We start from the raw sequence: 12,353 nt of genomic DNA, 5'->3' as shown, positions 1-12,353 counted from the left end.
TTTTACCCACTGATTTGCACAAGGTGGCGCCGTGTGTTTTTTCTCTCTCTTCCTCGGCCAGAAGTCGTCATCTTACTGTCCGGCAGCGGCTTCCGGTCCACATGAAAATGGCGCCGGATTTCGCTCTACGACGAGCTTTGTTTTGGTCTGTGTGGGAGCGGCGCATGCGCCGTTCCCACACAGACGGCGCACGCAACTGAGAATGGAACGGCTCCCCTTTGCATCCTCTATGGGGTTGTATGTGCCGTATTCCATCTCTGTATGTGTCGTTAATCGACACATACAAAGATGAAAAAAAAATGGCAGCCCCCATAGAGAAGTAAGGCCTCATGCACACGACCGTAAAAACACCCGTTATTACGGGTCATACTTACCGAGAACTTCCTGCTTCCTCCAGTCCAGTCTCCCGGCCGTTGCCTTGGTGACGCCTCCCTCTCGACATCCGGCCCGACTTCCCTGGATGACGTTTCAGCCCATGTGACCGCTGCAGCCAATCACAGGCTGCAGTGGTCACATGGACTGCCGCGTCATCCAGGGATGTCGGGCTGGATGTGAAGAGAGGGAAGCGTCACCATTTCTTTAACTTTTATTACAGAAAGGGCTGTCCCTTCTCTCTATCCTGCACTGATAGAGAGAAGGGCTGCCGATTACTGCAGTGTAATTTTGCAGCCAAAAACGTGCCCGTAAATACGGGTGGAATACGGGTGACACCGGGCCCATATTTACAGGCACATGAGAACACAATTAAATAACATTTTTGAAAATATTATATTAAAAGCAATGATAAAAAAAAAATCATGACACCTTCCATGTAGTTTATAACGCACATCAGAAAACGGAGGAACTTTTTTTTATTATTATTGTTGGCAAAAGTATCATTTTGGTATCGAAATCGCAATACTACATGAAGAAAATTGGTATCGAAGTCCAAATTCTGGTATCGTGACATCCCTAGTCTCCAGTGGCACAAGCTGGGCACGACATATTTGCCACTGAAACAGCATATCTAGGGAAAAATTTACATTTTTACTTTGCACGATCCGCAGCGCAATCTTTTATGGAAAAGTCCTGTGGGGTGAAAATGCTCACTACACCCCTTAAAGAGGCTCTGTCACCAGATTTTGCAACCCCTATCTGCTATTGCAGCAGATCGGCGCTGCAATGTAGATTACAGTAACGTTTTTAATTTTTTAAAAACTAGCATTTTTGGCCAAGTTATGACCATTTTTGTATTTATGCAAATGAGGCTTGCAAAAGTCCAAGTGGGAGTGTTTAAAGTAAAAGTCCAAGTGGGCGTGTATTATGTGCGTACATCGGGGCGTTTTTACTACTTTTACTAGCTGGGCGTTCTGACGAGAAGTATCATCCACTTCTCTTCAGAACGCCCAGCTTCTGCCAGATCACGCTGTGACGTCACTCACAGGTCCTGCATCGTGTCAGACGAGCGAGGACACATCGGCACCAGAGGCTTCAGTTGATTCTGCAGCAGCATCGGCGTTAGCAGGTAAGTAGCTACATCGACTTACCTGCAAACGCCGATGCTGCTGCAGAATCAACTGTAGCCTCTGGTGCCGATGTGGCCGACACGATGCAGGACCTGGGGCAGGAAGTGAGTGACGACACAGCGTGATCTCTCGAGAACACGGCTGTGTCTGCACTGCCAGAAGCTGGGCGTTCTGAAGAGAAGGGGATGATACTTCTCGTCAGAACGCCCAGCTAGTAAAAGTAGTAAAAACGCCCCGATGTACACACATAATACACGCCCACTTGGACTTTTGCAAGCCTCATTTGCATAAATACAAAAATGGTCATAACTTGGCCAAAAATGCTCATTATTTAAAAATAAAAACGTTACTCTTATCTACATTGCAGCGCCGATCTGCTGCAATAGCAGATAGGGGCTGCAAAATCTGGTGACAGAGCCTCTTTAATAAATGCCTTGAGGGGAGCAGTTTCCAAAATAAGGTAAATTCTCAGGGGATTAATTTTTATTATTTCACATCAGAGCCCTGCAATTGTGAACCAATACTTTGTATATCACCAAATTAGGCCTCAATTTATTCACTTCTGAGCCCTGTCAAATGTCCAGGCAAAAGATTAGGGTCACATGTAGGATGATTCTAAAACCGGGAAAAACAGCATAATAATTATAGAGCTGTCTTGTTATGGTGGCACAAGCTGGGCACCACATATTGGCATATCTATGGAAAAAATCCCATTTTCACTCTGCAACATTGAGTGCACACTAATTTCTGCAAAATACCTGCGGGGTTAACATTCTCACTACACCCCTAGGTAAATACCTTGAGGGGTGTAGTTTCCAAAATTTGGTCACTTCTGGGATGTTTCCACTGTTTTAGTCCCACAGGGGCTTTGCGAATGAGACACAGCGCCCAGAAACCAATCCAGCAAAATCTGCACTCCAAAAGCCATATGCCGCTCCTTCCCTTCTGAGCCCTGCCGTGTGCCCAAACAGCAGTTTATGACCACATATGTGGTATTGCCGTACTCGGGAGAAATTGCTTTACAAATTTCTCCCAAATGAAAAGTGTTGAGCTAAGGCTACGTCGTGTTGAAGAAAAGGGATTGTTTTTATTTTCACTGCCCAATTCTAATAAATTATATGAAACCCCTGTGGGGTCAAAATCCCCACTACTCCCCTAGATGAATTCTTCAAGGGGTGTAGTTTCCAAAATGGGGTCACTTGCGGGGGGTTTCCACTGTTTTGTCCCCTCGGGGGCAAATGTGCAAATGTGACCTTTCTGGCTGAATTTGAGCTCCAAAAGCCAAATGGCGCTCCTTCCCTACTGAGCCCTGCTGTGTGTCCAAACAGCCATTTATGACCACATGTGGGGTATTGTTTTACTCGGGAGAAAGTGCTTTACAAATGTTGCGGTGCTTTTACCCCATTAGTCCTTGTGGAAATGAAAAAAAAAAATAGCTAAACCTACATTTTCTTTGAAAAAATTTAATTTTAAATTTTTACAGCCTACTGCCAATAATTTCTGCAATAAACCTGTGGGGTCAAAATGCTCAGTTTACGCCTAGATAATTAAAAGGTGTGTAGTTTACGAAATGGGGTCACTTTTGGGGGATTTCCACTGTTTTGGCTCCACAAGAGCCCTTCAAACCTGACATGGTGCCTAAAATATATTCTAATAAAAAGAAGGTCCCAAAATCCTCTAGGTGTTCCTTTGCTTCAGAGGCCTGTGCTTCAGTCCATAAGCACACTAGTGCCACATGTAGGATATTTCCTAAAACTGCAAAACCTGGGCGATAAATATTGGAGTTGCATTTCTCTGGTAAAACTTTTTGTGTTAGAAAAAAAAAAATGGATTAAAAATAAAATTTCTGCATAAAAACTAAATATGAAATTAGTAAATTTCACCTCTACATTGCTTTATTTCCTGTGAAACATATAAAGGGATAACAAACTTTCTAAATGCTGTTTTGAATACTTTGAGGGATGATGTTTTTAAAATGGGGTGACTTATTGGTGGTTTATAACATATAAGGCCCTCAAAGCCACTTGACATCTGAACTGGCCCCTGTATAAATCGCTTTTTGAAATTTTCTTGAAAATGTGAGAAATTGCTGCTAAAGTTCTAAACCTTGTAAAGTCCTAGAAAAATTAAAGGATGTTCAAAAAAACGATGCCAATCTAAAGCAGACATATGGGGGATGTTAATTAGCAACAATATTGTGTGGTATAACTGCCTGTCTTACAAGCAGAAACATTTAAATTTAGAAAAATGCTTATTTTCGCTACATTTTGGTGTTTTTCACAATTAAATACTGAACGTATCGAGCAAATTTTGCCAGTAACAAAGTCCAATGTATCACGATAAAATCTCAGAATCGCTTGGATAGGTTAAAGCATTCCAAAGTTATTACCACATAAAGTGAAACTTGTCAGACTTGAAAAATTAGGCGGTCAGGAAGGTCAAAAGTGGCCAAAGAGGGAAGGGGTTAAGGGATAGTTTATTTATAACTTTATATGCTAATGCATTACACTCTGTCACTATGACACAGGCTGCTGTTAGGGCAGCATATAGTGCGCCCCAACAGCAGGCAAACTGAACAGACAGCCTTGGGGTCCTTTCTAGGTCCCCTGGGCAGACTGCAGGGGGATTCCCTGCTCTTTGAACAGGTCAGCGGGTTTCCAGTGACGCGATCAAAGAGGGGAGTTCCCATTTATCTTGCCGCGGTCACGGATCTAAGGGTTAAACAGCTGGGGTCCGAATGTTTTCCGACCTCAGCTGTATTCAGCAGCCTTCTCTAAGATCAGGAGCTGTTAGGGTATGTTCACACGCAGTGACCAGAAACGTCTGAAAAATACATAGCTGTTTTCATGCGAAAACAGCTCCTGATTTTCAGACTTTTTTTTTTTTTTTAACAACTCGCGTTTTTCGCTGCACTTTTTACGGCCGTTTTTGGAGCTATTTTTCAATGGAACAGAACATCGTAAAACCCATTGCAGGAAATGGGCAGATGTTTGTAGGCGTATTAGGGGCGTTTTTTCAGGCGTAATTCAAGGCGTAAAACGCCCGAATTACGCCTGAAAACACGGTATGTGAATATACCCTTAGTTACAGCTCCTGCTTAGAGGATGAGCGCTCACAGGAGAACTCATCAGCCTCTTCTACAGCGACGCCAAAAGACGTCGCTGTAGACTAAGCATCTGCATCGCCTGCCATCAAAAGACGGTGGGCGGTCGTTAAGGGGTTGTCCACTACTGAACAACTGATGACTTATCCACCAGATAGGTCACAAGTATATCAGCGGTGCGGGTCCGACACCCGTACCTCGCACTGTTAAGCCGCTCCGGCTGTCTCCAGGCACCGGATGTTATGGCCTATTATGCTATGTACGGAGCCGGAAGCAGTTGGCTCCATATATAGCATAGCAGCCGTGCTGCAGAACTGCAAGTCTGCTCCTATTCACTTGATTAGGAGCAGAACTGCAGTACGGCAGCTCGCCGCTATTCAGTGGCCGGAGCCAACTGCTTCCGACATGTACGTCCGGTGCTCGGAGGCAGCAGGAGCGGCTTAACGGTGCGGAGTCCGGGTGTCAGACCCCCACAGATCATGTACTGATGACCTATCCGGTGGATAGGTTATCAGTTGTCCAGTAGTGGACAACTCCTTTAAGGCCCCATTCACATCACAATTTGGACTTCGGTCCGAGGTATACGTGCGGAAAACTTCTGACATATACCTCAGACAAAAGGCCAAAACGTATCCCACTGTATGGCACAGTGGGAGACGTCCCCCGGGGACTAGCCCTGGGAAAACTCCTGAAGTCACTGTCCATATATGGGCTTACGGGCACGGTCGTGTGCACAGGGCCTAAAGTAATGTTAAAAAAAAAAAAGTTAACATAACTGGTATCACCACGTCCCTAAAAGTATGAAATACTACAATATAACGTTCTTTAACCCACTCTGTGAACGCCCTAAAAAAAAATTTTAACCGCTGTATTTTGGTGAGATTGGCGCCCCAAAAAAATTGAACAAAAAGTGATCAAAATGTCCCATGTACCCAAAAATGGTACCCATAAAAAAACAAAACATCACACCGCTAAATTGACAGAAACATAAAAGAAATTATGGCTCTCAGAATGTGGCAATAAAAACTTTTTTTTTTATAAAAGTGGTAAACCATGAAAAAAACATGAATTTGGTATCGCCGTAATTAATATCTGTAAAATAAAGTGAACATGCAGATTTTACCGCACAAATGCCATAAAAACGAAACCCCCCTAAAAAAACAGTGCAATAGTTTTTAGCCCATTTCACCTCACAATTTATTTTTTCCGGTTTCCCAGTACATTAAATGGTGCCATAAAAAACTACAACTCGTCGCCCGAAAAACTAAGCCTTTATACTGTAAGGTGGGGGGGGGGGGGGGGACGAAATTGAAAAAAATGAAAATTGGCCGTGTGATTAAGGGGTTAAAGTCTATAGTAAAGTATCAAGCGCACTTCACACAACTGAATTTTGTTTTGTGGCGTTTTTGAGGCAAGTTTGTGGTCAGTGGCGGTATTTTCTTTACAGAGTATGCTCTGGGAATGGCGTTTTTTTCCATAGGCTTCTCTATAGGACATCAAAGACGCCAGGAAAAAAAAAAGCATGTTTAAAATAATACCGCATAAATATCGCCACCAAAAATACATAAAAAAAACGCATATTGCATTTTTATAACACTCGCATTTTTAAAGGTGTTTTTTTGGTGCAGTTTAGTTGGCAGAACATTTCTGTGTGAAGGAAGGCGAAGGCCAAATGCACACGATGCGTATTATGTGCGGATTTGCCACGTGGATTTTCCTGCGACGAATCTGCAACGTAACAGCAAAGTAAATGAGATGTCAAGCAATCTCTTTTACACGTTGAGGACGTTTTCTGCACGTAAATAGACCTGCAGAGCATATTTTAAAAACCGCAGCATGTCAATTTATATTGCGTTACTGCATGTGCATTGTATCAGACGGGTTTATTTAAAAAAAAAAAAAAAAAAAAAAACACACCAAAATTTGCAGCATAAAACCCTACCTATTCCCGTATCAAAATGTAAAAACTGCACCTAAATACGCGTCATACGCACTAGAAGGCCTTATTTACGCGAGCGAGTTAAACGTCTGTGTGACGGCTGTTGAAACAACGGCCGTCCCATGGACCTATAAAATTCAATGTGGCCGTTCACAGAGCCGTTGTTTCAACAGACCGCGTGAAGGGTCCGTGAGAAAATAGGACATGTCCTATCTTTCCCCGCTTCACGCATCCCTCCATGGATTCTAATCTATGGAGGATGCGAGACATCGCGTCCCGCAGAGCACGGATCCACCTCGGACGTGAAAAACTGCAGTTTTTCACGTGCGAGGTGCGCAAAACTTGTGTAAATAAGGCCTTAGGTGCGGATTTTACTTGTGGAATTACCTGAATTTACCTGCAGATTTTCTGAACCAAATGATGCAACGTGTGCATGTAGCCTACGGGTCTTAAAAGCGTTGTCCTGTGTCAGCAAATTAATGTCATTTGTTGCATAATTAGGATATGTTCACACGATTAACAAAATACGTCTGAAAATACGGAGCTGTTTTCAAGGGAAAATAGCTCCTGATTTTCAGACTTTTTTGAGCAACTCGCGTTTTTCTCGGCGTCTTTTATGGATGTAATTGGAGTCAATGAAAAACGGCTCCAATTGCGTCCCAAGAATTGACATGCACTTCTTTGAGGCGGGCGTCTTTTTACGTGCCGTCTTTAGACAGTGGCGCGTAAAAAAAAAGCCTGTCTGGACAGAACACCGTAAGGGTATGTTCACACGGCCCATTTACGGACGTAATTCGGGCGTATTAACCCCCGAATTACGTCCGAAAATGCGCCTCGATAGCGTTGACAAATATCTGCCCATTGAAAGCAATGGGCTGACGTTTGTCTGTTCACACGAGGCGTATATTTACGCACCGCTGTCAAAAGACGGCGCGTAAATAGACGCCCGCGTCAAAGAAGTGACCTGTCACTTCTTGGGGCGAAATTGGACCCGTTATTCATTGACTTCAATGAAAAGCAGCGCCAATTACGTCCGTTATGGACGCGGCGTTCAAGCACCTGCAAATGCCGTTACGGCTGAAATGACGGGGATGTTTTCTCCTGAAAAAATCCCCGTCATTTCAGCCGTTACAGACGCGGCCGTGTAAACATACCCTAAGACCCATTGAATTCAATGGGCAGATGTTTGCAGACGGTTTGGAGCCGTTTTTTCGGGTGTAATTCCAGGTGTAAAATGCCTGAATTACATCCGTAAATAGGGTGTGTGAACATACCCGTAGAAGTTTACTTAGTGGATAAAACTCTGTCCATGGTCATGTGATGTGCACACAGGTGCTCAGCTCGTTACAAGACACAGATCTGAATCACATACTGTACGTGTAACAACTCCAGCACCTGTGTGCACATCACATGACCATGGACAGAGTTTTATCCACTGTAAGGCCCCATGGGCACGACCGTGCCCGTAATCACATTCCGCTCGCATTTGCAGGCTGTGCTCCCATTATAAAGTGTGGGAGCACAGTCTGTAAACTAAAAAAATAAAACAAATTTTAAAAAAAAAATAGGACGCCCCATATTTTACGGAAGGTTTATACATAAATATACGGGAAGGTGTCCGTAATTATGGACAAAATCTACCATCGTGTGCATGGGACCTAAGTATACAATGAATGTTCGTACTGAGTAACAATAAGGGCTTGTCCACACACAACGGAATTGCTGCAGAAAATCTCTGCAGCAATTCCGTAGAAAAACGCAGACATTCCGCTGCGGCAAAAATGCTCCATTTCCTGCGGTTTTTACGTCAGAAAATGGTGCGTATTTTGCTGCGTTTTTCACAATGTTGGGACATGGAGACATCTCCTCTGAAAAACGCAACAATTCAGTCCACTTTCCAAAAATACGCACCGCAGGTCAATTTCTGCTCGGAATTTTTAACCGGCGTGCGGATGAGATTTGTTAATTCTCATCCATTATGCTGCTACTGTATTCTGATGCGTATTTTCCATCCGAAATTCGGTCCGGAAAAAACGCGGCAATTCCACAGCGTGTGGACGAGCCCCAAGAAGAGATCTTGAAACAGTGAGGAATTAACCCGTTAGTGACCGGCCCATAGTCTTTTTACGTCAGTCACTAACGGGCCTTATTCCGATGCCATAGACTTTTTACGTCGCGGCATCGGAAGAAGTAAACAGAGCAGGGAGCTGTCAAATCTCCCTGCTCTCAGCTGCCAGAGTCAGCTCAGGGCTGGGAGCATCCCTGCTCTGCTGGGTGAGATCGATATTAGTATCGATCTCACCCGTTTAACCCCTCAGATGCAGTGCTCAATAGCATGCACCGCATCTGAGTGGTTTTGGAGAGAGGGAGGGAGCTCCCTCTCTCCCCCACCGACACCCGGCGATACGATCACCGAGTGTCTGTGTCTCCAATGGCAGCCGGGGGTCTAATAAAGGCCCCCAGATCTGCCTGGAGCGAATGCCTGCTAGATCATGCCGGAGGCATGACCTAGCAGATGCCTGTCCGTTTTAAACGGACAGGCAGTAATACACTGCAATACAAAAGTATTGCAGTGTATTATAATAGAGATCGCAGAATCGCATATTAAAGTCCCCTAGTGGGACTAGTAAAAAAAGTTTAATAAAGTTAATTTAAAAAAAATTTTTTAAAAGAGTTTTTCCCCTTACAAAATGCTTTACTATTAAAAAAACCAAATAAAGTTAAAAAGTTACACATATTTGGTATCGCCGCGTCCGTAACGACCCCGACTATAAATCTATGACATTATTTAACCCGCACGGTGAACGCCATAAAAAATTTAATAAAAAACGATGGAAAAATTGCTGTTTTCTGTGAATCCTAAAAAATGTGATAAAAAGTGATCAAAAAGTCGCATCTACTCCAAAATGGTACCAATAAAAACTACAAATCGTCCCGCAAAAAAAAAGCCCTCATACAACCGCATCGGCGAAAAAATAAAAACATTACGGCTCTTCAAATATGGAGACACAAAAACAAATAATTTTGAAAAAAAAGTGTTTTTACTGTGTAAAAGTAGTAAAACATACAAAAACTATGCAAATTTGGTATAGATGCAATCGTAACAACCCGCTGAATAAAGTTAGTGTTTTATTTATATCACACGGTAAACTGCGTAGTTGAGGGGGGGGGGGGGTCGGGGTCTTGAAAGTTGGACTTGAAAGTTGGACTTGAAAGAAGTCAATTGGGAACACGACATGCGACTTTTCACACTTACTGGAGTGCAACTGTCACATAACTGTAACCCAACATGTGACCTGTATTACGGGGTGTATGAAGCGGAGGTACACATGTCGGGGAATGTCGCGATCATACACGCATGTGCGCTGTGTTATTGTGTGAGATTATATATATATATATTAGTTATATATTACAATGACAGCTCGGTGCACGGCCTCGGTGACTACGTGTGTTGTGGGCGGCGGGTAATTACCTGCAGGTGAACCTGAGAGCCAGGAAGAGGGCGCAGCTCAGCGCTATGGCTCCACACAGCAGGTCAGGCCTCCGGCCCATCAGACACAGCAGCCGCTTAACGTTAAGCCAGGCCGGCCTCTGCATTCCGTTTATAGAGCGGATGGGCGGCCCGAGCCCGCTGGGGGCAGGACGGAGCTTCTCCTCATCACACCCCGGGGCCGCGAACGGGGCGCCGCCACGTCTGTCACACCGGACTTCCGCGGCTTTACAGAGCCATGGGTGGGGTGCGTGTACAAAGAGCAGACTCGTACAGGGTAGCTAAAGGCACCGTCACACAGCTATCCTCCCCGCCTCCAGCCGCACACACGAGACAGGGCACCGTCACCCAGCAATCTTAGCCGGCTGTACACATGACACGGGGGCTGGGCTGTGATGTGACGTCCCTCTGCTTGTTTTTGCTTATTGACTACAATGGGCAGGTTTTGTGTATTCGATGTGTTATTAAAAAGGTATTTAAACCTTCTAGGACCAACAATGTATTGAGACTTCGGTATCACAGAACTTCCTTCTATATTTCATATCGACATCATATTTCAGGGGCACACGCGGGAGGAGGGGTTGCCCATTATCTCTGTGTATACCAGCCATCACAGTGGCGGACACAGACTGCAAAAGGCCCCTGTGCAGATAATGTGCCAGGGCCCCCCCGCCCCCCCCCCCAATACCGACAAAGTTACCTAAACATATATATGCATATAAAAATAAACCTTACTAATAAAAATTATGAAGGAAGATTTATATTGTACATTTTATTACCAGTTTAGAACACAAGTAACACATTTTTTTCCGGGTTAAATTCTTATCTAAACTAAGTCCCTAAATGTGGGCAAAGAAAATGAAAAACCTATACTCACCTCCTCCGGCGCCTCCGTTCCCCCTCCGCAGCCCCTATCCCTTTCTGTGTTTACAAAGCTGCTGTGGTGACGCGCGGTCGATGGCACATGACCGCTGCAGCCAATCAATGCCCTCAACAGCGATTTGCTGTGGAACTACTGTCCTCAGCAGCACACCAATGAGGAGTTATTGGCAGCAGCGGTCACGTGCCATCGGCAGCGCGTCACCAGTGCAGCCTTGTACACTTGTAACACAGACCGAGACAGGAGGATGGGGGCTGCGGCGGGTGAACGGAGGCGAGGGAGGAGGTGAGTATAGTTTTTTTATTTTCTTTGCCCACATTTAGAGACTTAGGTTAAATTGAATCATTGAATATAACACAAAGCACTCATGCAACTGAGATGCAATAATTTAGATGATCTTATCATGCTTAGCTTACTGCACTGTTACCTATCAAGCAGGACTGAATCTCAAGATATCTACAGAGGGGGCTGTATGGCGTTATCTACAGGGGGGACTGTATGGCGCTATCAACAGAGGGGGCTGTATGGCGTTATCTACAGTGGGGACTGTATGGCGCTATCTACAGAGGGGTCTGTATGGCGCTATCTACAGGGGGGTCTGTATGGCGCTATCTACAGGGGGGACTGTATGGCGCTATCTACAGGGGGGACTGTATGGCGCTATCTACAGGGGGGACTGTATGGCGCTATCTACAGGGGGGACTGTATGGCGCTATCTACAGGGGGGACTGTATGGCGCTATCTACAGAGGGGGCTGTATGGCGTTATCTACAGGGGGGCTGTATGGCGTTATCTACAGGGGGCTGTATGGTGTTATCTACAGGGGGGACTTTATGGCGTTATCTACAGTGGGGTCTGTATGGCGTTATCTACAGGGGTTCTGTATGGCGTTCCCTACAGGGGGGGTCTGTAGGGAAAGTCATACAGCCCCCCCCTGTAGGGAACGCCATACAGACCCCCCTTTAGGGAACGCCATACAGACCCCCCTGTAGGGAACGCTATACAGCCCCCCCTGTAGGGAACGCTATACAGCCCCCCCTGTAGGGAACGCCTTACAGCCCCCCCCTGTAGGGAACGCTATACAGCCCCCCCCCTGTAGGAAACGCCATACACCCCCAATCACTCAAAAAAATGCGACCTACAGTGTGAAAAGACAAAAGACATGTATCCCCTATCCACAGGATAGGGGATACATGTGTGATCGCTGGCATTGATAGGGAGAGCGGGGGACCGAAAGTCCCCCGAAGTTCTCCATCACTCACCTCTGACTTCCGGTGTCTGCGCAGCTCAAGTGTGACCGGCGCTCCATTCATTTCTACGGAGCTGCCGACACAGACCCCGGAAGTCCGAGGTTTGTGATGGAGAACTTCAGGGGACTTTCGGTCCCCCGTTCTCCCTATCAATGCCAGCGATCACACACGTATCCCCTATCCTGT

At 45.3% G+C, this 12,353-nt stretch overlaps 1 protein-coding gene across 3 annotated transcripts in view; it reads right to left on the bottom strand.

The window, feature by feature from the left end:
* The window catches only part of TXNDC11 (thioredoxin domain containing 11), a 70,140-nt gene extending 59,734 nt beyond the window's left edge, over window positions 1-10,406 (bottom strand). For 2 of the 3 annotated variants that reach the window (XM_075830113.1, XM_075830114.1), the window contains exon 1: window positions 10,020-10,103. Coding sequence is in view for 1 of the 3 variants with exons in the window: in XM_075830112.1 (XP_075686227.1) it covers window positions 10,020-10,144 (125 nt within the window). In the remaining 2 variants the exon portion in view is untranslated. Of the gene's footprint in view, window positions 1-10,019 lie in introns of all 3 variants that reach the window. The other variant, XM_075830112.1, reaches the window with a different exon arrangement.
* Window positions 10,407-12,353: the final 1,947 nt, after the last annotated feature.

Source organism: Rhinoderma darwinii, chromosome 6, assembly GCF_050947455.1.
Source record: "Rhinoderma darwinii isolate aRhiDar2 chromosome 6, aRhiDar2.hap1, whole genome shotgun sequence".
In the NCBI taxonomy this organism is placed as follows: domain Eukaryota; kingdom Metazoa; phylum Chordata; class Amphibia; order Anura; family Rhinodermatidae; genus Rhinoderma; species Rhinoderma darwinii.
Note: the sequence above shows the minus strand (reverse complement) of the source record. Positions and strands in the feature narration are given on the sequence as shown.